The following is an 18,004-nucleotide window of genomic DNA, read 5'->3' as shown; positions in this document are numbered from 1 at the left end:
CGGGAGGGGATTTTCTTCATGGTTCGACATGAATGCCATGATGAATATCATTTCCCCTTGTCATATATAGAAGATGGTAGTTTGCACACGGGATAGTAATTTAACGCTTCACCTGCTGGTTTAGTAACTAGGTGTCGTACATTTTTTATTCTCTATTCTTGCTTTTTGCCCCCCATGCGCTTGGAATGCGAGCTTGGCAAGTTGGGCGTGTGATGTTTAGGCAGTTGGGGGGTTAGGTTGTGGCGCCGTGGTGGTGGTGGTAGTGTTGCTTGTGTCTTGCATCCTACATCCCTCCTCTACCCTTGTATCCCAAGGTTCGTGCATCTTGAAGTCGAATCTTCACCATCACCATCACTAGCATCATCACCTTCCTCATCACCACCATCTCTATACCCATGCCTACGTCAACAATCCCACACAACAGACTTTACATTTCTTTTACTTTTTTTCAACCCCATGGACAACCACGCCCCACGCCCACACCCCCCCCCCTTCCCAACCAAACAGAAACCAAGAAATGAAGAAAAAAAGGAACTGCCATGTATACGACCAAAAGAGAAAAAGAGAGAGAAAGAAAGACAGAAAAATATTGTAGGAAAAAAAAAAGAAGCACGCCTTTGAAAACCCACCCCCACCCCCAAGGAAACAAAACCCAATATTTTGTATTCTGATGTATCCGACAAGTAATCCCACTCGTGTGCATATATCCCTCCTTCCGTCCGCTTACCGACATTTTTCCCTCTGGGTTCTTCATCTGTCCCTCTCCGCTTGCACATGCAACAAACATATTCGTATTTTCCCCAAAAGACATGGCAATATACACGCACGCACAAGCACATCAGTCCCCGATGCACGAGTAGATTGCGTCACCTAGAGGGCGTGGGAGGGCGTTAAAATAAGCCACACGTCTCCGCCGATTCAGCCAACGGGCCCTTTGTTTCCTCCAAGTCATCCACCAGTCTGTCTTTCCTCTGGTGAACAAAGTCGACGGCAAGGTTGGGGTTAGATTGGGGGTTCGGACTTGGGTTGGGTGGGGGTGTTCATCATGGTCAAGTTCATGTTCATGCCCATGCCCATGTTCATGCCCTGTTGCGGTGTGCCCATGGGCATTTGCGCCCAGTTTTGCGGTGGGAGGCCTGCACTGTTTGGTGGCTGTTGCTGTTGCTGCTGCTGTTGTTGTTGATTTTGTTGATGCTGCTGCTGCTGTGGCGTGGATAATTGTTGCGAGGGTGGGAGTTGCTGTCCGCCTTGAGGTGTGGCCGAGTGCATGCGCTGTTGCGGGCCAGGTGATTGCTTCATCTGCGTCGGTGCTCCTTTCCAGCCGGGACAGAGGTCCTGGAGTTTGGTGTAGAGTTTGACGAGTTCAACGGGAGAGGAAGGAGCGGACATGATGGCAGGACCGGGCGGGATGGGTTGGCCTGCCTTTTGGGTTTTCTCGGCAGATTGCGCGAGGTAGGCGAGGTTGACTTGCAGGCGGCGCATATATCTGCGGGAGAGAGGGGATATCAGTAGGTGAGCGATTCTGTAGAGAGCATTGAGCAGGAACGTACTCGACATATTCCTTCGAAGGCTGAGGCTTGTCGCCGTCTGGTTTGCCATCTGGCGCAGGATTTACCTGGCCTGCTTTCCCCTGCGCCTGCAAGTCGCATACTTCCTTGATGAGAATGCTGTTGATCTCCAGCAACGTGGCCATGCGATCCTGGGCGCGGGCCTGGGCGACTGGCGACACGGGCGAAGGCGGCACTTGCCTGACGGGCGTGTGGACCTGCGGGGTCTCCGACTTGAGCGGGGTCTGGATGTTCATCGAGTGTGACTGGTGGTGGCGAGGGTGACCGTTGGAAGGCAGAGTGCCTGGGGATGGCTGTGGCTGGGGAGTCGCGTATGGCTGCTGGCCGTTGTTGCTTGCAGGCGAGGCTGTTTGGCGATTGTGGGCAAAGTGTTGTTGGTGGGCAGGGGACATGACCGTCTGGCCGGTGAATGGCGAGGGCGCACTCGAGTAGGGCCCGCCTGACTGGTGCTGGTGCTGGTGCTGGTGCTGCTGGGCCAGTTGCTGTTGTTGATGCAAGGCGGCGGCTGCTGGTCCATCCTGTCAGTAGCCATCCTCATCGAGGGACACATGTAAATCGTAGTAGGTAGGCCCAGCCACCGCGCAAAGGATGACAGAGATGCACGACCAGACTACACCCACACAACCTCCCCAGCCGCCCTAACGGCAAACCAACACGGCAAACAGCAAAAAGGCCAAAAAAGGGGAGGGGCGTCAGGGTGGGTGTACACGAGGGCGACACGACGAGTCCACGCCTTGGTTCCCCTCGAAGCCCTCCGTCTCTCCCCCTCCGGCGGCCGGGCGTCCCAAGGTCAGGGCGGTCTGGCGGGCTGGCGGTCTGGCGGTGGACATGGAAGAAGGGCAGGCAGTGAGCACTGGGCTCGCCCAAATGCTTACCTCGTGGGTTCTGCGGCATTCCAGGCTGCATCACACTACCACCGCCCATGGCGCCCCCCATGGGCGGGAAGGCAGTGGCTTGGCCGTTGGTTGGGAACTGGCCGCCATAGGAAATCGACGGGTTTGATTGCTGCAGCCGGGCTTGTGGGTCGAACTGCTGCGAGTGTTGTGGCGAGTTGTTAAACTGCCCCCCGCCCAACGAGGGATTATTATGGCCATTGAAAGTTTGGTAATCCATGGCGTGTCGCTGCCACTCATTGGCTGCGTCGCACAACTCGATCTGGATTGATTGGGGGGAGATGGGGGGGTTGATCAAAGAAAGGAATAACGTGGATGTGTGATAACGTTACCCAAGCCCTCCGCTCTCCGAAAACCCCTTCCAAGCCTTGATTCTTTTCTGCCCGGCCGCGCCCTTGTCCTGCTGCCCTGTTCACCCACCCACACCCACACCCACACCCACACACCCAGCACTACCAGTGCCCACACACAAAGCCCCCCCGCCGGCCCACAGCCGAGAAGCGCGTCATTCACCCGAGCACTCCCCAGCCCAGCCCAGTCTAGTCTGGCCCAGCCAAGTCGAGTCAAGCCAAGCCAAGTCAAGTCAAGCCAAGCCCAGTTCAGTTCAGTTTAGTTGACAGCAGACTTTACAGAAAGCAAGACGATGTTTGTCTTCGTCTTCGTCTACATCAACACTCGTGGCTCATGCAAGACCAGCACCAGCCATACCGGTACGATTGAATCGGCTAGAGGTTCCAGCACGGGCGGCTCCATAGAGTACAGCTACCGGTACAGCTACAGTAGTACAATACTACCACGAACTACCTATGCACTTGCCCGTCTTACCCGGCAGTGGGCACACACACACACACACACACACACGGCTATCGTACTATACTCTTTTCTTTGTCCTACCTACTTCTCAACTCACAGTGCGCATGTAGAGTATGCATCGTACCTAGGTACTCTACTACACGCATACCTGACTAACCCAGCTCGGATCACACTTGGATCCCTGTACCTGGCGCCATGCATCTGCTTACATAACACAACACATACCTGCATAGCACATGGCCCATTCCACTATTATTCTCCGCACCGCCAGATTCAGATACCAGGGCAAGGGGCCAAAGAACCACCACTTGGCTTTGAATGCTGGTCTGGCTGACAATCATCATCTGCATCCGCACCAGATTGTATACCCGTAACCTACTCACAGCACATCGCACTGCTTGCTATTCCTACACATAGTAATACATGCTACATGCACACAGACATCAAAATCTCTCCCCGTATCTCTACACCTAACCCCATGTCAAATCACTGCCATGAACCTGACACGTCCATCCATGCCACCATCTATCGAAAAACATCCTCCTTGGTCGGTGCCTCCTTACGCCGCAGGGCCACAAAATAGGCCTCCTTGGACTCCTAACCCGACTTTAGCCAACATTCCATCAAGCTCAAACTGAACATCTTACATTGCGCGACGAGTCTGGCTTTTCCCGACAAACCTGGGCGAACAATCGCTTCAGTTTCGTCTCCAAAGCCTTCTCTTCCGCACCCTGATAGTACTTGCACAAGAAGTGACCGCCCGTCTTGAGCGTATCGAAAGCAAACGTTAGAGCAGCCATGCACAGATCCTGCACGCGTTAGAGACCATCTCCGAAACGCAAGCAAAGAGCCCGTGTCGCATACCATGCTGCCCGCGTGATCTCTGAAGCCGTTTCCGCTGGTATTCATCATCCTAAAATAAGGGTCACTAAGACTCTTCTTGTAGAAGCCCGTCGTCTGGTCCCAGGGTTCTGACATGTCACTGAGTACAACATCCACAACTCTTCCTTGTCGTGTATCCCGCTCCTTCAAAGACATCTTCGCCTTTGACGCCTCCTCCGTTCTCCCCTCGTCTACTGGCTGCTCACTTGTCTTTGCATCCGCACCCTCTAGATGTGCCTGTCGCTCGATGTCGATATAGCCGCGCTCCATTTCGTCCACTTCAGCTTCTATTCGTCCTTGTTCGTTGTTGGATGCGAATGTCCTTCGCGGTCGACCCAGTTCGGGATCCCGCACATAGGCCCGAACTTCTTCCTGAATCTCAGCCGATAGAAAGTTGCCCTGAATGGTCGAGACGCCTCGCGGAGGCTGTGCAGGTATAATATCGATGCCAATTACACGTCCATTTGGGTCTGTACAGTTCACCGCAACCTGGGGGTTGTCAGCGTTGGCTGACAGTCGAGGGCGAGCACTTTATACCTGCGACCATGATCCTGGCGCATATCCCTGGGCAGTTTCAGTGAGGCTCCAAGAGGGCACATGGCTATATAAATACCAGATCGACCACCGTCTGACCAGGCTTGAACAACTTGTGTTTCTTGTTAAGCTGTCCAGCATTAGTGGCCCAGCCTAGCGTACATGTCGTCCAGTGAAATGTACTTCAAGCAACTTGAATGCAGCACGACTCTTGAGCCCTTGGACTCGTGCTTCTCTTGCAAAGAAATCCTTGCCTTGCCTTGACTTCCATCTTGTCGAAGAGGAAGACGCACGTTGAGCAGAGACGGCAGGCGAACGACTACGAGGAGGGCAATGGCAACATTGTTGCACAAGGCAGAAAGAGGCTGTTGGCCGGTATTGAGGTCCTAACAGCAAGCTGTCGGTAAGCCGCTGGAAGACGCGACGTGAGAGCATTCAGGCGTGGCGAGGTCCATGCCTCGTGATGGTGACGTCCAGACTCCAAAGATTTTGTGAAGTTGCGGCTCGGTCTTATCGATAACAGACAGGGACTTGCCCTTGCCCACTAGAGTAACGTTATTTACTACCACCCAAGATTGGCGTCATCGCTGATCGCCTACATCCAACCTCCAAATGGTTTGAAATGGATCCAACACACTCTAGAGTAGAGTACAGGCACAGTGTCATTCTATGGACCCAGCTTGTCGTCGGCGGAGTCTTGTCATTCCCCATCACTTTCTTTGGGCAGTGGGGAAAGCACTACATTGTAAAAATACAGTCTGGGTCAAGTAGTGCCTATGTGATGTGCTGACTACCAGACATTCCGAGATATTATCGCCTTTGGCCTCGGTCACTAACTTTGGCTTCTTTCTCCACGGCCGTCGTTATGTGCACCCCGCTTGTGCTAATGATGACTGTGATTTTAGTGGCCTCCCTGGAACTATCGACTGCCGCTTCGGAGGCTGTGTTGGCTCAGATAGGGCGGATTTGTGTGAAAGGGAATCGCTTCTCCAGGAACGGTTACCGGTACAATCGGAACCGACAGAGGCACGCGGCGTTTGTTCTGCCTGATGGCTGAGACACAACGAGCAACGAAGCACGAGCAACGATCTACAAGGGAGGCGCGCGGAACATGGGGTCATGCCTTGGTTGTTCTTGTGATGCATGTAGCTATAGTCAGGTCAAGGGGGCTAGGGGGACAATGTACTCTGGAGGCTGACGATAGGCCTTCAGAAAGGGGTGCTGCTCCAGGTCGAACGGCACACGCCCCATTCGGCCCCTATGCGCTCGTGGCAGCTTGACTTTGGTGGACATTGGGCAGGCAGCTGAGGTCTGAGACAAGGGCTGAGTCTGTTCTGCATTGAGTCGAGACGGTCGAGGATCGAGGGGTAGTAGATTCGGTCCATGAAAATGTCGCCATACCGGCACATAACCAGTATGGTAACGGGCTTTGCCAAAGTCACGCAGAGCCAGCTGCTCAACCTTGGCGAGCAACGTGCCCAGCTGCCATGTCGCCCATGTCATGTTTTGCAGATTATGACATTGCAGAAGACCTGCGCTGTTAGGAGTAGAGTAGAAAAAGCTTCGCTTGACAAGTTTGCCCCCCCAAAGTGACAAGTGGACATTGGTTGGTTCCCCAGCTTCTGACCTAAAATCCTCTTCCCGCCGGATCTTCCCTTAAATCTCCACGAGCTACGACACCACCAAGCACATCCCCAATGCGCCGCGACGTCCCCTTCGACTCGTGACCCAAACACTTGCACTCTGCCAGTCCCACATGCGCCTTGCATGGAAGAGCCATCATCTGCCGACTCGCCAGCTCCTACAGGATCCCACTCGTTGCCCAATTGCCTACCGTGTCGCATCCATAGTTACCGATGATCTCGTTACCGCGCTCCACGATTCCCTTTCACCTCCGATAGAGCCTGGCCCCGCCAATCCTCGGTGACTGTGTCTTCTGTCCTTCCTGCCGTATCTTGTCCTTTGCACATTGGCTCCATGTCAAAAACATCACAACAGCCGCGGGCGCAAACGGTACCCGCAATGAGCGCCGAGCCGGAGAAAGGTGGAAACGTGAGTAAACCAAGGCATACATCTGAAAGCGCCAAACTCATGATTTTTTGTAGCCTCTGGGGACTCCAGACATGACCAGCCTCCAACGCGCACGCGAGATGCTTGCCCAGCCGGTTCTTGCTTCTTTCATCGCCGGTGGAGTGGCCGGCGCTGTCTCGCGCACCGTCGTATCGCCCCTTGAGCGCCTCAAGATCCTCTTCCAGATCCAGAGCGTGGGTCGCGAAGAGTACAAGATGTCAGTGCCCAAGGCGCTGGCCAAAATGTGGAGAGAGGAGGGATGGAGAGGGTTCATGGCTGGCAACGGCACCAACTGCATACGCATTGTCCCGTACTCGGCTGTGCAGTTCAGTGCGTACAACGTCTACAAGCGAGTAAGTGGCATTTTTTTTGTCCATGTGCTTTTTCCCATTCTGGCGTGGGTGGACTTGGTATCTGTGGTCCTTGGGCGGCTTTTGATACATGGAAACGGGCACGAGGCTTGTATGGAGTCATATGGTAATTGGAAGATCATCATGAAGGGGCAGCGATCCGCATGGAGACTCGAAATCGGACTTGTGAAACTATTCAACTTCTTGCTGACCTGGTCTAGTTCTTCGAGCGAGAACCTGGCGGCCCACTCGACGCCTACCAGCGACTTCTCTGCGGTGGACTCGCCGGTATTACCTCCGTCACTTTTACGTATCCGCTCGATATCGTCCGCACACGTCTGTCCATCCAGTCCGCATCATTCTCGAGTCTGAAGAAGGAGCAAGGCCAGAAGCTGCCGGGCATGGGGGCGCTACTAGTCAACATGTACAAGACAGAAGGTGGAATGTCAGCGCTCTACCGTGGGATTATCCCAACCGTGGCTGGGGTGGCTCCCTACGTCGGTCTGAATTTCATGGTCTACGAAATGGCACGTACGCACTTCACACCCGAGGGCGAGAAAGACCCCACTGCGCTTGGCAAACTCGCAGCCGGTGCGGTCTCCGGAGCGGTAGCCCAGACCATTACATACCCATTCGACGTCCTCAGGCGGCGATTCCAAATCAACACCATGAGTGGAATGGGCTACCAATACTCGGGCATCGGCGATGCCATCATCACTATCATCAAGCATGAAGGCTTCAGGGGATTATATAAGGGCATCGTGCCAAATCTGCTCAAAGTCGCACCCAGCATGGCTAGCAGCTGGCTCAGCTTCGAGATGACAAGAGACATGCTCATGGGCAGCTGGAACTCTGGATTCTTATAAAAGAGCCAAAACCTCTCGACCTCTTTCAGCAGCACTGCGGTAACGATCACGTTTCTCCCCTCTCTCTCTCCCACACATGCACACACCCACACAAACCCTTCATAAGCCCCCTCTTCCCCAATCGATGGCGAAAAGGAAAAAAAAAGCCTCACACAGCCGACACACATCGCGCGAGCAAGGCAAACAAAGCGACCACGGACACATTGTACAGCAGGACCTGGAACCATTTCCTACTAGAGAGCATCAGCATTGCATTCAGGGCGGGACAGCCAATCGCCCTGCGTCACGGCATCGGATTGGATTACACAACACTATAGCGACGGCGTTTAGCTGGCTGGCAAAAGACACAGCACATCTGACCTGGCCAAAATACGGGCATGGATTCTGGATGGCGCAGCCCGTGTATAGATTTATTTTCTTTCTCACTCTTTCTTTTTTTTCTGGGGGTTTTACTTACTTATTGAGAAGGGGCTTTGGGCTGGCTGTATGATCATGATGGCTGGGTTTATGGCTGGGTCTGGAGGGCTGGAGCCTGTTACTAGAGGAAAATATAAAGGTTTTTATGATTTCATGGTGTGGGTGTTGTGTTAGTCTTGTGGTGTGTTTGTCGTGTAGGTGGGACACTTTTGCTGTGGTAATGGATGCGTCTTGTTTGTGCTGCGCTGCCCTTTTTATGTCATGATGATTCTGATGGAAGATGAGCATGTCCCTCATATCTTGAAAGGGGGGAAAAAGTCTTCATTGAGCAGATAAACTCATATGTAGTGTTTGAACAAAAAATTGGTATTGAGAGAAGTTGGACACATGGCTATTACTCCATGCGCAAGAACAAGGCTCGTACTCATATCTACAGAAAATTCTCTATAGAGCACCATCCTTCCTCAGCGTCTCGTTACCCCACGGCTCGCTTGTCAGACAGGTCAAGCCTCCTGCGGGCTCGCAGCTCTTCCTCCCGCTCAAAGGGCCTGGTGTCGGCACTTTGACGCCGCCAAAGTCATAGCCCCGTCCTTGTTGGTTGACCAACTTATCGCCTGCACCCTCGTTTGATGCGTTGCCGTTTCCAGCACCGCTGACAAGACCCTTGCCGCCTGGTTGCGCACCTGTGGCTTGTGCGGCATGTCTTAGGGCCTTGATTAGAGCGACGGTCGAGTCGTATGTGAGGTCCTCGTAGTAGTCATCGTTGATCTGGACCATGGGCGCATTGGCACAGGCGCCGAGGCATTCCACCTCGGTCATGGTGAACAGGCCGTCCTTTGTGGTTTCGCCGTGGTGGATGCCAAGTTCGTCCTCACATGCCTTCATGACTGCGTCGCTATCACGGAGCATACATGGGGTCTAGAACTGTTAGAGAGACGGCCTTCGTAACTTCTCCTTGGACCACCAACTTACCGTTGTGCAGACCTGGACGTGGAACTTGCCGACCGGATCCCGGTTGTACATTGTGTAGAAAGTCGCAACCTCGTAGACGCGCATTGGTGGCATCTCCAACAGCCGCGCTACCTCGTTCATGACACTGATACTGCAGAATCCATGCTGGCGCTGTCCCAGATCCAGCAGAGGCATGACCGCGGCCTTCTTGTATTGCGAGGGGTACCGGGAGACGATTTCGTCGATGAGCTGCTCATTCTGAGCGGTGAATTTGAAGGGAATGTTCGGGTTGTTCTCGGGCGTGTCGCGATGCTATGATATTCCAAGTCAGATACACTATCCGGTCTTAAATTGGGTTCCCGGTATGCAAGTTGACATACAACATTGAGCGAGCCACTCTCGTTCCACGCCGTTCGCGAAACACTAAACGGCCGCCATTGAGTCCTCTGGATCTGGCGGAAGGCGCGCGGAGCACTCCGGTATGCAAATGGGACCAGTCTCGAGGCCATGGTGATATGTGACTGCGGTTCTGGAGGCGTGGCGTTGTTCGAAGACGTCGATGATGGAGCTCGTCCGAGGTGCCAAGCACATCAAAATGGACTAAGGGACTAATCCCAATCCAGTGGCCCTGATTGGCTGATGACTACATCTCAACTTCCTCATGAGATCACGTTCCGTCTAGGTTACAACGACAAGAGGTGCGTCTGTGTTAATCCGAATTTCATATTGCAAACAATGAGACAAGTATGCTTGATCCTGAGTATCATTACAGCTTATGTACGAAGCAAGCTCCGGCTTCACCATTTACTACTGCATCACGTCGGCGGCAGCCTGATATGTAAAGCAGCGATTGGTCATCAATAATATACAGCAACTCAAGTGAAGGACGATGTGAAAAACAATCAATCTGTTTGATGAGACCAACGCGCAAGCGCCGTTGAGGATTCCTCACAAACGCGAGACTACTTCACATGGCCACCCACAGCAAGTACTTGGCCAAGTGCACCAGTATTCACTTTACAGATGTGACTAGGATTGCATTAATATATAAGATTTCAGAATGACATTATAGAGATCACCGATCTCTCTCTTTGAACAGCACATACTCTATTTCCCATCCTCGGACGCCCAGAGCCTTCATCTCCAACAATGTGCAAATACACCATCCACAATTACGAATGCGGTCACAAAGCCGAAGACCACGTCGACTCGAGCCAGTGCCCTGAGTTCCGGAGAACAGGAGTTCACTGTGATCGCGACAATCCAGCAAATAAGAAACAGAAACGAGTCAAGATCAAGACGAAGGGCCGCAACGGTGTCTGCGAGCCATGTCTGCGCCCGCATCGCGAAGCCGCAGAGACAACCGCGCTGAAACTTGATCTAGCAAAAGCCCGCAGGATCAGTTTGATCGAGGCCAAAGCGCATGAAGAATACATGCAGCGTGCAGAGCAGCGAGCTTGTGAAGAAAGTCTTGCTCAGGCGGTGGAGCACGAGAAAGCCCAAGACGCACGCATTGCAGAACTCGAGCGACAAAGTACTGAGGAATATGCACGTAAACTGCAAGAGCAGAAAGATGCTGATTACGAGTTCATGCTGAGAAAGTCGAGGGAAGAAGCAGATCATGCTGCTCAGCAACAGGAGATAGAGGCAATGCAGCGGGCCTTTCAAGAGTCAATGCAGTTAAATCGACTACAACGGGACAATCAAGATATACCAGTAAGTGACAAATATGCATCACAAGGCTCAATATGCTGTACCAAGCGCAAAACTACCGGTATACTAACATGATGCCAGCCTCGAAGTTGGACAGAAGACCTCGGTGGTGGCCTGACAGCAGAGTGGACTGAAACTAAGACAACTACATGGACAACGAACAAAGGAAAGGCACCCGCAATCCCAAATCCACCTTTTCTTTTATCGAGCTCGACTCAAACTCTCACATCTACTCCCCCACCCCCACCTGCAAAGCAGCAAACCATACCAGTCCCCCCACCACTACCCCGAACCACAATCCTCAAAGCCCCCACTCTCCCTCCAACAAAGAAGCCCTCCCCAAACTCCATAGAGCCCAAACCAGTAAACTACAGCATCCCAGCCATGGGCCCCCAAAACATCGGCCGCTTCAAACTCGGCACGCGCTCCCAGCCCATTCACCCGTCTCAAGAACGTGAGGAACCCAAAAGCCCCATCTCACCCATATCACCAAGTGCACCGGCACCGTTTGCCCGCCTTGGTGGTCAGATAACACCCAATATCCCCCCAGCTATGGGACAAACACATCGTCCAGGGCTAGAGGGACCTTTGGGCACTGCTGCAAGGTCTGGACCACGGCGTACTGCGGGACCGAGAACCTCGTTGGAGTCACCCGAGGAGCCGCAGGTTGATGCCCAGTTGCAGGCGCTGTTGGCGAAACGGAGGATGTGGGAGCCTGAGGAGGATGATGATAGGTCTGATGATGTATTGTAGGTACAGAGTAGTGTGCTGATTTGGTTCAGTCCACCTTGAGCGGGGAGATCAAATACTACTGGTGTGACACCGCGATCATCAGGGGATCTTGCCGCTATCGAGAGAGATGTTTCACACACCGAATATGGTACAGAGGCGCAGTCTTCTAGGACTTTGCAGAGGTCTGAATTTGATGCAAAACGAAGGTCTGGTTGGAAGTGAGATGGATTGTGCCATCTCGGTCATGTAGCTACGATGCTATTCTAATGAATCCCTATGGTGATCTTCGAGCCATAGATAGATCACCGAGAACTTGGCGTGTCTATGCAGATCAGAGTGGTATATCTGATGCACTCACCTCTGAATATTCCCAGTGATGCTGTCTATGTCCCTGCTCCGAAGTTTTTGAGTGAATCCCCCATGGCAGGCACTGTGTCCCTGACCAGCATGACCGCCATCGGGAAGGCGCAGAAAGATGATGTGAAGGTTTTGTATCAAGTATGGCATTCTCATTGCTACTTCATGCTTGCCCACCTGCATACAGGGAGCGTTAGGGAAGGGAGCGTTTGTGTGAACTTGTATACCAGTCGTTTATTGATGAGTAGCTTGTAAACCCATGACTGCCTCTGGTGAAGTCTACCGCGGTTATACATTTGAGGAACCCAGTTTGTGAAAGAGGTCCCGGTTCTGATAGAGAAGGACATTAACTTGATGGGAATTGAAGTAGATAGAGCCTCTTTAGATATCAGTACGTGTAGATCAAGGCCCATAGTCCAGCCTACCAATGGCATGGGAAAAATTTAGATACATGATCTGTACGGCAGTGCTGACAGAGCACAGAAGAGAAGAGAGAAGCAAAAGTAAGCCCTGCGCAAATATAACGAAGTGATCTTGTAAAGAGGGGAAAGAGTGATGCAACAGCAAGGCTTGGAACGGACCCAATGAATTCGGTATCAAGACTGGAAACAAAGTGAAAGTCGTCGCATTTCAATAGTATGTCCAGACTTCTTGGTTTCTGTCTAACGATGTCCTTTGCCCGTTCTGCTAGAGTTCAAGTAATCATACTAGCGTTGGTCTACTCTAAATGTATTGGTAATAAAAAGGGCATTTCAAAGAAACCGCATACCGTTTTGGACAGGACAGGAAGCATGGGTTTGATTTCATCGACATCATCACTGTAGAAATCATCCTTGTCTCCATATCCACTATCACCATTACCAGTCACAACGACCGACTTGTCCGAGAAAAAAAGAGTCTCCTTGACTACATCGGTAGGACACCTGACTGACTCGGCAACACGCTTCTTGGTGAATTTGAAGTTTTTGGATGAAGACATCTCTTATTTGGAATCTCTCGACAAAAAGAGGACAGACGAGGGCGGAGAATTGCAGAAAGCGAACGTGTAGAAAGCAGATTGTGATGAGCAGCGGAATTCTCGTAATGGGGCAAGTTGTAATGGTTACAAGTTACATGATAGCGATAGCGACAGCAGCACATTCTTCTGTTGACAGACATGTCTACCCTTGGTAACATACCTGTATCATATCAGACACTCAATGCTAGTCAGTGGCCATTGTTATGAGGACTCGAATGGCAAGAGCTCTGTGAGACTTGGTAGCCATGAATAAGCGAATTTGCTACGGTGTAAGGAGGCGCGACCACGATCTCGTTGAGTAAGTCGCTGGGCCCTGAAAATCTGCAAAGTGAACAACTTGGCCACTTTATACTTGGAACTCGACGCATCTCAGTCGCCTAAATTGCTTGAATGGTCTGGTGTTGAAGTTATTCCTCTCGATTGATGGTATATCCCCGCTCGATTACCTCTATTCACCTTTTTGCGGCGCGGCCACGATCATTTCCAACAAAATGATCAAACGCAAGAGTTTTCCATGGTTTCGCTGCCCACAATTCTGTGAGTATCTCACACCCACCCACACTATCCTGCTTGGATCGCTCTCAGGTACAAACCAATCTATCCGCCCGGAACCTACATTTGTGCTTAGAGTTACGCGATCGAGTCTGCTGTCTTGGAAGGCATACTATCGTTGTCAGAAGAACAGCGTTTGTGACGCCTTCAAAATGAGATCAGCAATTTCCAAAAAGACGACCGGATCGCCAATTAGGCTGCATTGTCGTGTAGCGATTCGTTGCGTTGAACTTTACGACAGTCCTCATTGGCGCAAGCACCAATCGATCAGCGACAGCAAACGCCTTTAAAATGTCCAATTTCCACAATACACGACTCGCGGATTGAGCCTGAGATGCAATTTTCGCGGAAGATCGTGGTATGATGGCCCGTCAGAGAAAGGCACAGCGTTTTGGTAGGTCAAACGGCAAAAAAGAGACATCGAATGAGGAGGCATGTCATGTAAATCATGAGAAAATCATGTTCGGCCCAAGTGGGTCGCCCGAAGAAAGAACGGGGAGACAATTCTGGAGCGCAAAATCGAAGACGACCCCCTAGACGACGCAGCAAAGGATTGCAGAATGGCGTGGCGAGACGTACGAGCATCAGCACCTGGCGCGACGATGTGTGCGATCTGGTCTACTGTGCGAGGAGCCCCAGACTGAGTCTTTGTCGGGCGTCAAATACCTACCCAGCCCAGCTGCCTCGACTGGAGTTGCGATTTGCGTACCTATTTCTCAAAGTTGCGTCGTGCCCTTGGAAAAGTTCCACGTCATGATTATCGCGTGTTTGAGGATACGATAGAGTTTATCGAGGCCTAGGGTGAACTGTTGTAATAGGGGCTTTCAAGATTGTCGACGCCTTCGCCATGTCATCTGCGGTTGTCTTACACAAGCGTAGAGTAGTGCATCGGTGTAGACTTCGCCTAGCAGTCCCGTGGGCCGGTACAAAACATTACGAGTAGGTATTGCAAGTCGCATTCAGCTCGCATGCGTGCAACACATCAACGTACGTTTGATGCGGTTGCACAGGCAGTGTGCCTGCGCAAGTGCTACGCACGTAGAAGACGGCATGGAGTAGCAGGCCAATTTTCGATTCGACGATCTTTCGGGTCGTCGTCAGCACTGCTGGACATTTTCTGTGCTTTGTCGGCGAAGCTTCCCATCAAGGCAGGTAACCGTTGCGTTGTCAGGCCTGAGACAAGAACAGAGCACCCCCCCCCTCCCACCTGGAACCAAGCTTTGCTCGGCGATGAACAAAGCGCAAAGGTGAACCCGACCTCCAAGATATGGAAAATCGACTCAAAGAAATGGGATGGGTTACCTACACCTACCTATATACCGGGAAGATGATAACTGGCTTTCTGGGACCCACAAGACGGCACTGTCAGCCACGTCGGACGCTCCACCGCCGAGGCGCATCCTGCATCGGCGCAAAAAAAAAAGAGACGCAGCGCTACTGTGTATGCCCTGTGGTGTGGCAAAGTGGACTGCATTGGAGAGATGCGCCGGCTGCACACGGTTGAGATTGAAAGTTCAGTATGGGTTGACAACTACAACTGATTCTCTGCATAGGTGCGGCACCTACTGTACCGGTACCTAGGACCTGTGGTCAAGAACAATTGATCAGGGAGACAGAGAGAGAGAGGCTTGGGCAGCCTCCCAAGGACTGCCAGGCCTTCCTTGCCTTCTCGTTCGCAGCTGAGAGGCGCCGGGGTAAGCGGTGGAACCCTAGTCGGCGGCTGTAAATTGCGAGCAGAGGCCGCCAAAAGACAAAGCTTGATTGCAGATTGTTGTGCGATGGAGAAAGAAAAAGCTGGAGTTCCAAGTGGTCGTCGGCTGTCTCCACAGGGGGCCAGTGTGCCTCCTGGCGCTTACCCCTGATTAGGTGTGCCGCTAGTCCACAACGGGCGACTCTTCCAAGTGCTCTCGGCCGGGCCGCCACCAACTTTGGATGGAGCCTTACTGTATTCCCTCCCCCCCCCCCACACACACACACACACTCTCTCTCTCTCTCTCTCTCTCTCATGTCTTAGCCGTGGACAGGTCGAATTAGCCCGCCCCGCCTCCGTATATGTAGTAACTGATCGCCCCCCATGCCCCCTTGAGACTCTTCTCTACCTTCCCTGACTCTTGCGCTGTTGTTGCCGTACATTTTCATTTTGGAGTCGTTGCGCTCTTGTCACTCACTCCCGGTCTGTGTAGACTACCACTTTCATTACCGATCTATCGCAACAACAGTTACGAGCGCTCAGGAAGCCGCAATCCGTCTACTACTGAAACTGCATACTCTTCCAGCCGTCGACGCATCGACCAATCCGGTCTCTACAATCACATCATGTCTTACACCATAAAGTTGAGCCTTTTGGCTCTTGTCTCCACCGCCGCTGCCGTTCCTCACTTTGGTGCCAACCCCCACGCCAAATTCCACGGCGCAAAGGCTGCTCGCGGCCATGTCAAGCCATATCCTGCCAATGGCTGGTCAGGAGCGTCCAACAACACGGCTGTCATGCCCAACCCAACTGCATCCTACCCCGACGACAAGACAACCACCATTGACGAGACCACGACCTCTACCCAGACTCTGTACACCACCGTTTACGTCAAGCCGTCTACGCCTGCTGTCGCCGTTGCCAGCGTCTCTAGTGATCAGTGCGGCCCTGCTACCGTCACCGTCACCGCGAAGGAGAAGGTCACTATCACGGTTATTGGCGGTGGTGCGGGCTACACTCCTGCTCCCCAGTCATCTGCTGCGCCTGTCCCGTCCCAGTCGCCTGTCCCGTCTAAGCCAGACAATGAACATGTCGCCTCTTCCAAGCCCCCCGCGGACTACCCTGCTGCAACACCCGAGGCTACTACCTCCTCTCCTGCTCCAGATTACCCCGCGAAGACTCCTGAGGCTGCCCAGACAACTTCATCCATGTCCGAGTACGCTGTTCCCTCCCACCCTCCGAACAAGCCCGTCGTGAGCTCCAGCAGTGCCACCCCGTCTCCGTCTCCATCTCCATCTCCACCTTCTGGCAACGGCTACACCGGTCACAAGCGTGGTCTTGCTTACAATGCTGCCCATCTATGCAAGACTCTTGCCGGCAAGTTTGGTTTCGGTTACAACTGGGGCCAGGTCGAGAAAGACGACATTGGTACTCAGTTCATCCCTATGATGCACAAGCCTTCCGATTCCAGCGTAGAAGAGTGGCTCGGCAACGTCGACAAGGCCGTCAAGAAGGGCACCACTGCCGTTATGGGTTTCAACGAGTGTGACCACGCTGAACAGTGCAACATGAGCCCCGAGGTTGCTTGCGCCTCGTGGAAGCAGTACATGAACCCCGTCAAATCTGCTCACGCTGATATCACCATCATCGGTCCCTCCGTAACAAACTCAGGCCAGCCCAACATGGGTCTCAGTACGTCCCTCTCCAACCATCCTGACCGAGTAGCGCTAATACGATAATTTAGCCTGGCTCAGCCGCTTCCACGACTGCTGCCCTGAGGCCATTGTTGACGCCACTAACATTCACTTCTACGACATCTACGAGGAGGGCCTGACCCTTGAGCGCTTCAAGGCCCAGGTCAAGAAGGCTAACGAGATCTACGGAAAGCCTGTCTGGGTTACCGAGTTTGGTCTCAACCCCGGCTCCGCCTCGTCCGAGCAAGCCACGATCTTCCTCAAGGGTGCCATGGAGTACCTCGACGGCGCCATCTATGTACAAGGTTACTCCTGGTTCAAGGTCGGCGAGGGCGAGAACCAGCTGAACACCAATGGTGGCCTCTCTCCCCTTGGTGAGGCATACGCTTCCTAAGCTACTTCTCTCCCATCAATTATGTGGGTCGGGTTAGATCAGCTTGGGTTGGGTTCTAGTATCTATGGCGCGCTTTGGTTGAAACTTTTTCTTTGTATATGAATGGACACGGGACTGGGTTCATAAGGGGGTCACTTGATGCAACAGTTGATGAGCTGATTGCGCTGTATTGATATCTGTTTAATTCTTATACTTGCGTCTTCTGGGGGAGGAAGTGGTGGTTTGACGTAGCGATACGCGAATGAGACGATGTTACTCGAACGATGGGTGCAAATAGCTCTTGTATTTCTTTTAGCTATGCGGCCCATGCTATTTCATGTCAGCTTTACCTTCAGAACAAGTTGTCGGCTATTGATGGACAATTAAAAATCTAAACTTTTAAGGGGCGACTGGTTCTTCCTGTGATGATATTTCAGAAGACATTGAATTCATAATCATCGAGACCACATTATGAAACCATATCCATGTATCCATCGTAGTGGAAAGTCTACTCTACCCCCTGGGCTATAT

General features: G+C 52.5%; 8 protein-coding genes across 8 annotated transcripts; 3 read left to right on the top strand and 5 right to left on the bottom strand.

Annotated features, from left to right (window-relative positions):
- Window positions 1–120: 120 nt before the first annotated feature.
- IAQ61_006605 (uncharacterized protein) lies at window positions 121–2,778 on the bottom strand. Its single transcript, XM_003845448.2, has 3 exons — window positions 2,444–2,778; window positions 1,551–2,076; window positions 121–1,486 (listed from the first exon to the last, which is right to left on the bottom strand). The coding sequence occupies exons 1-3, from the start codon at window positions 2,679–2,681 to the stop codon at window positions 1,003–1,005; spliced, it is 1,248 nt and encodes a 415-aa protein (XP_003845496.1). The 5' UTR covers window positions 2,682–2,778; the 3' UTR covers window positions 121–1,002.
- Window positions 2,779–3,799: 1,021 nt separating this feature from the next.
- On the bottom strand, window positions 3,800–5,356 carry IAQ61_006604 (uncharacterized protein; the record flags this gene model as incomplete). The annotated part of the gene is made up of 9 exons (XM_066097235.1): window positions 3,800–3,871; window positions 3,922–4,083; window positions 4,139–4,187; window positions 4,251–4,645; window positions 4,694–4,720; window positions 4,770–4,820; window positions 4,874–5,009; window positions 5,111–5,234; window positions 5,290–5,356. The coding sequence occupies 9 exons, from the start codon at window positions 5,354–5,356 to the stop codon at window positions 3,800–3,802; spliced, it is 1,083 nt and encodes a 360-aa protein (XP_065952712.1).
- A 489-nt stretch (window positions 5,357–5,845) lies between these two features.
- IAQ61_006603 (uncharacterized protein) lies at window positions 5,846–6,193 on the bottom strand (the record flags this gene model as incomplete). Its single annotated transcript, XM_003845445.2, has 1 exon — window positions 5,846–6,193. The coding sequence occupies one exon, from the start codon at window positions 6,191–6,193 to the stop codon at window positions 5,846–5,848; it is 348 nt and encodes a 115-aa protein (XP_003845493.2).
- An 86-nt stretch (window positions 6,194–6,279) lies between these two features.
- On the top strand, window positions 6,280–8,739 carry IAQ61_006602 (uncharacterized protein). Its single transcript, XM_003845444.2, has 3 exons — window positions 6,280–6,742; window positions 6,796–7,113; window positions 7,332–8,739. Exons 1-3 carry the CDS (start codon window positions 6,668–6,670, stop codon window positions 7,974–7,976), a joined length of 1,038 nt encoding a protein of 345 aa, XP_003845492.2. The 5' UTR covers window positions 6,280–6,667; the 3' UTR covers window positions 7,977–8,739.
- IAQ61_006601 (uncharacterized protein) lies at window positions 8,740–9,894 on the bottom strand. The gene is made up of 3 exons (XM_003845443.2): window positions 9,725–9,894; window positions 9,366–9,656; window positions 8,740–9,311 (listed from the first exon to the last, which is right to left on the bottom strand). Exons 1-3 carry the CDS (start codon window positions 9,851–9,853, stop codon window positions 8,838–8,840), a joined length of 894 nt encoding a protein of 297 aa, XP_003845491.1. The 5' UTR covers window positions 9,854–9,894; the 3' UTR covers window positions 8,740–8,837.
- A 599-nt stretch (window positions 9,895–10,493) lies between these two features.
- On the top strand, window positions 10,494–11,810 carry IAQ61_006600 (uncharacterized protein; the record flags this gene model as incomplete). Its single annotated transcript, XM_003845442.1, has 2 exons — window positions 10,494–11,060; window positions 11,139–11,810. 2 exons carry the CDS (start codon window positions 10,494–10,496, stop codon window positions 11,808–11,810), a joined length of 1,239 nt encoding a protein of 412 aa, XP_003845490.1.
- Window positions 11,811–12,776: 966 nt separating this feature from the next.
- Window positions 12,777–13,125, bottom strand: IAQ61_006599 (uncharacterized protein; the record flags this gene model as incomplete). Its single annotated transcript, XM_003845441.1, has 2 exons — window positions 12,777–12,830; window positions 12,916–13,125. 2 exons carry the CDS (start codon window positions 13,123–13,125, stop codon window positions 12,777–12,779), a joined length of 264 nt encoding a protein of 87 aa, XP_003845489.1.
- Window positions 13,126–14,191: 1,066 nt separating this feature from the next.
- On the top strand, window positions 14,192–17,957 carry IAQ61_006598 (uncharacterized protein; the record flags this gene model as incomplete). Its single annotated transcript, XM_003845440.2, has 6 exons — window positions 14,192–14,421; window positions 14,660–15,013; window positions 15,298–15,410; window positions 15,583–15,661; window positions 15,804–17,098; window positions 17,151–17,957. Coding segments are annotated over 6 exons (2,415 nt in total), but the record flags the coding sequence as incomplete, so codon positions are not given.
- Between the last annotated feature and the right edge of the window lie 47 nt (window positions 17,958–18,004).

This window comes from Plenodomus lingam (assembly GCF_022343315.1).
Source record: "Plenodomus lingam strain CAN1 chromosome Unknown contig_26, whole genome shotgun sequence".
Lineage (NCBI taxonomy): Eukaryota > Fungi > Ascomycota > Dothideomycetes > Pleosporales > Leptosphaeriaceae > Plenodomus > Plenodomus lingam.
This window is presented reverse-complemented; position numbering and strand designations above follow the sequence as displayed.

Bases quoted from the DNA above. Each gene is read 5' to 3' on its own strand.
- IAQ61_006605 (XM_003845448.2), bottom strand. From the start codon at position 2,681: ATGGATTACCAAACTTTCAATGGCCATAATAATCCCTCGTTGGGCGGG. The intron at 2,077-2,443 runs GTAAGCATTTGG...AGGATGGACCAG, and splicing joins AATGCCGCAGAACCCACGAG to CAGCCGCCGCCTTGCATCAA. The intron at 1,487-1,550 runs GTACGTTCCTGC...TCTCTCCCGCAG, and splicing joins CCTTCGAAGGAATATGTCGA to ATATATGCGCCGCCTGCAAG.
- IAQ61_006602 (XM_003845444.2), top strand. From the start codon at position 6,668: ATGTCAAAAACATCACAACAGCCGCGGGCGCAAACGGTACCCGCAATG. The intron at 6,743-6,795 runs GTGAGTAAACCA...GATTTTTTGTAG, and splicing joins AGCCGGAGAAAGGTGGAAAC to CCTCTGGGGACTCCAGACAT. The intron at 7,114-7,331 runs GTAAGTGGCATT...GACCTGGTCTAG, and splicing joins CGTACAACGTCTACAAGCGA to TTCTTCGAGCGAGAACCTGG.
- IAQ61_006601 (XM_003845443.2), bottom strand. From the start codon at position 9,853: ATGGCCTCGAGACTGGTCCCATTTGCATACCGGAGTGCTCCGCGCGCC. The intron at 9,657-9,724 runs GTATGTCAACTT...GGAATATCATAG, and splicing joins AGAGTGGCTCGCTCAATGTT to CATCGCGACACGCCCGAGAA. The intron at 9,312-9,365 runs GTAAGTTGGTGG...TAACAGTTCTAG, and splicing joins ACGTCCAGGTCTGCACAACG to ACCCCATGTATGCTCCGTGA.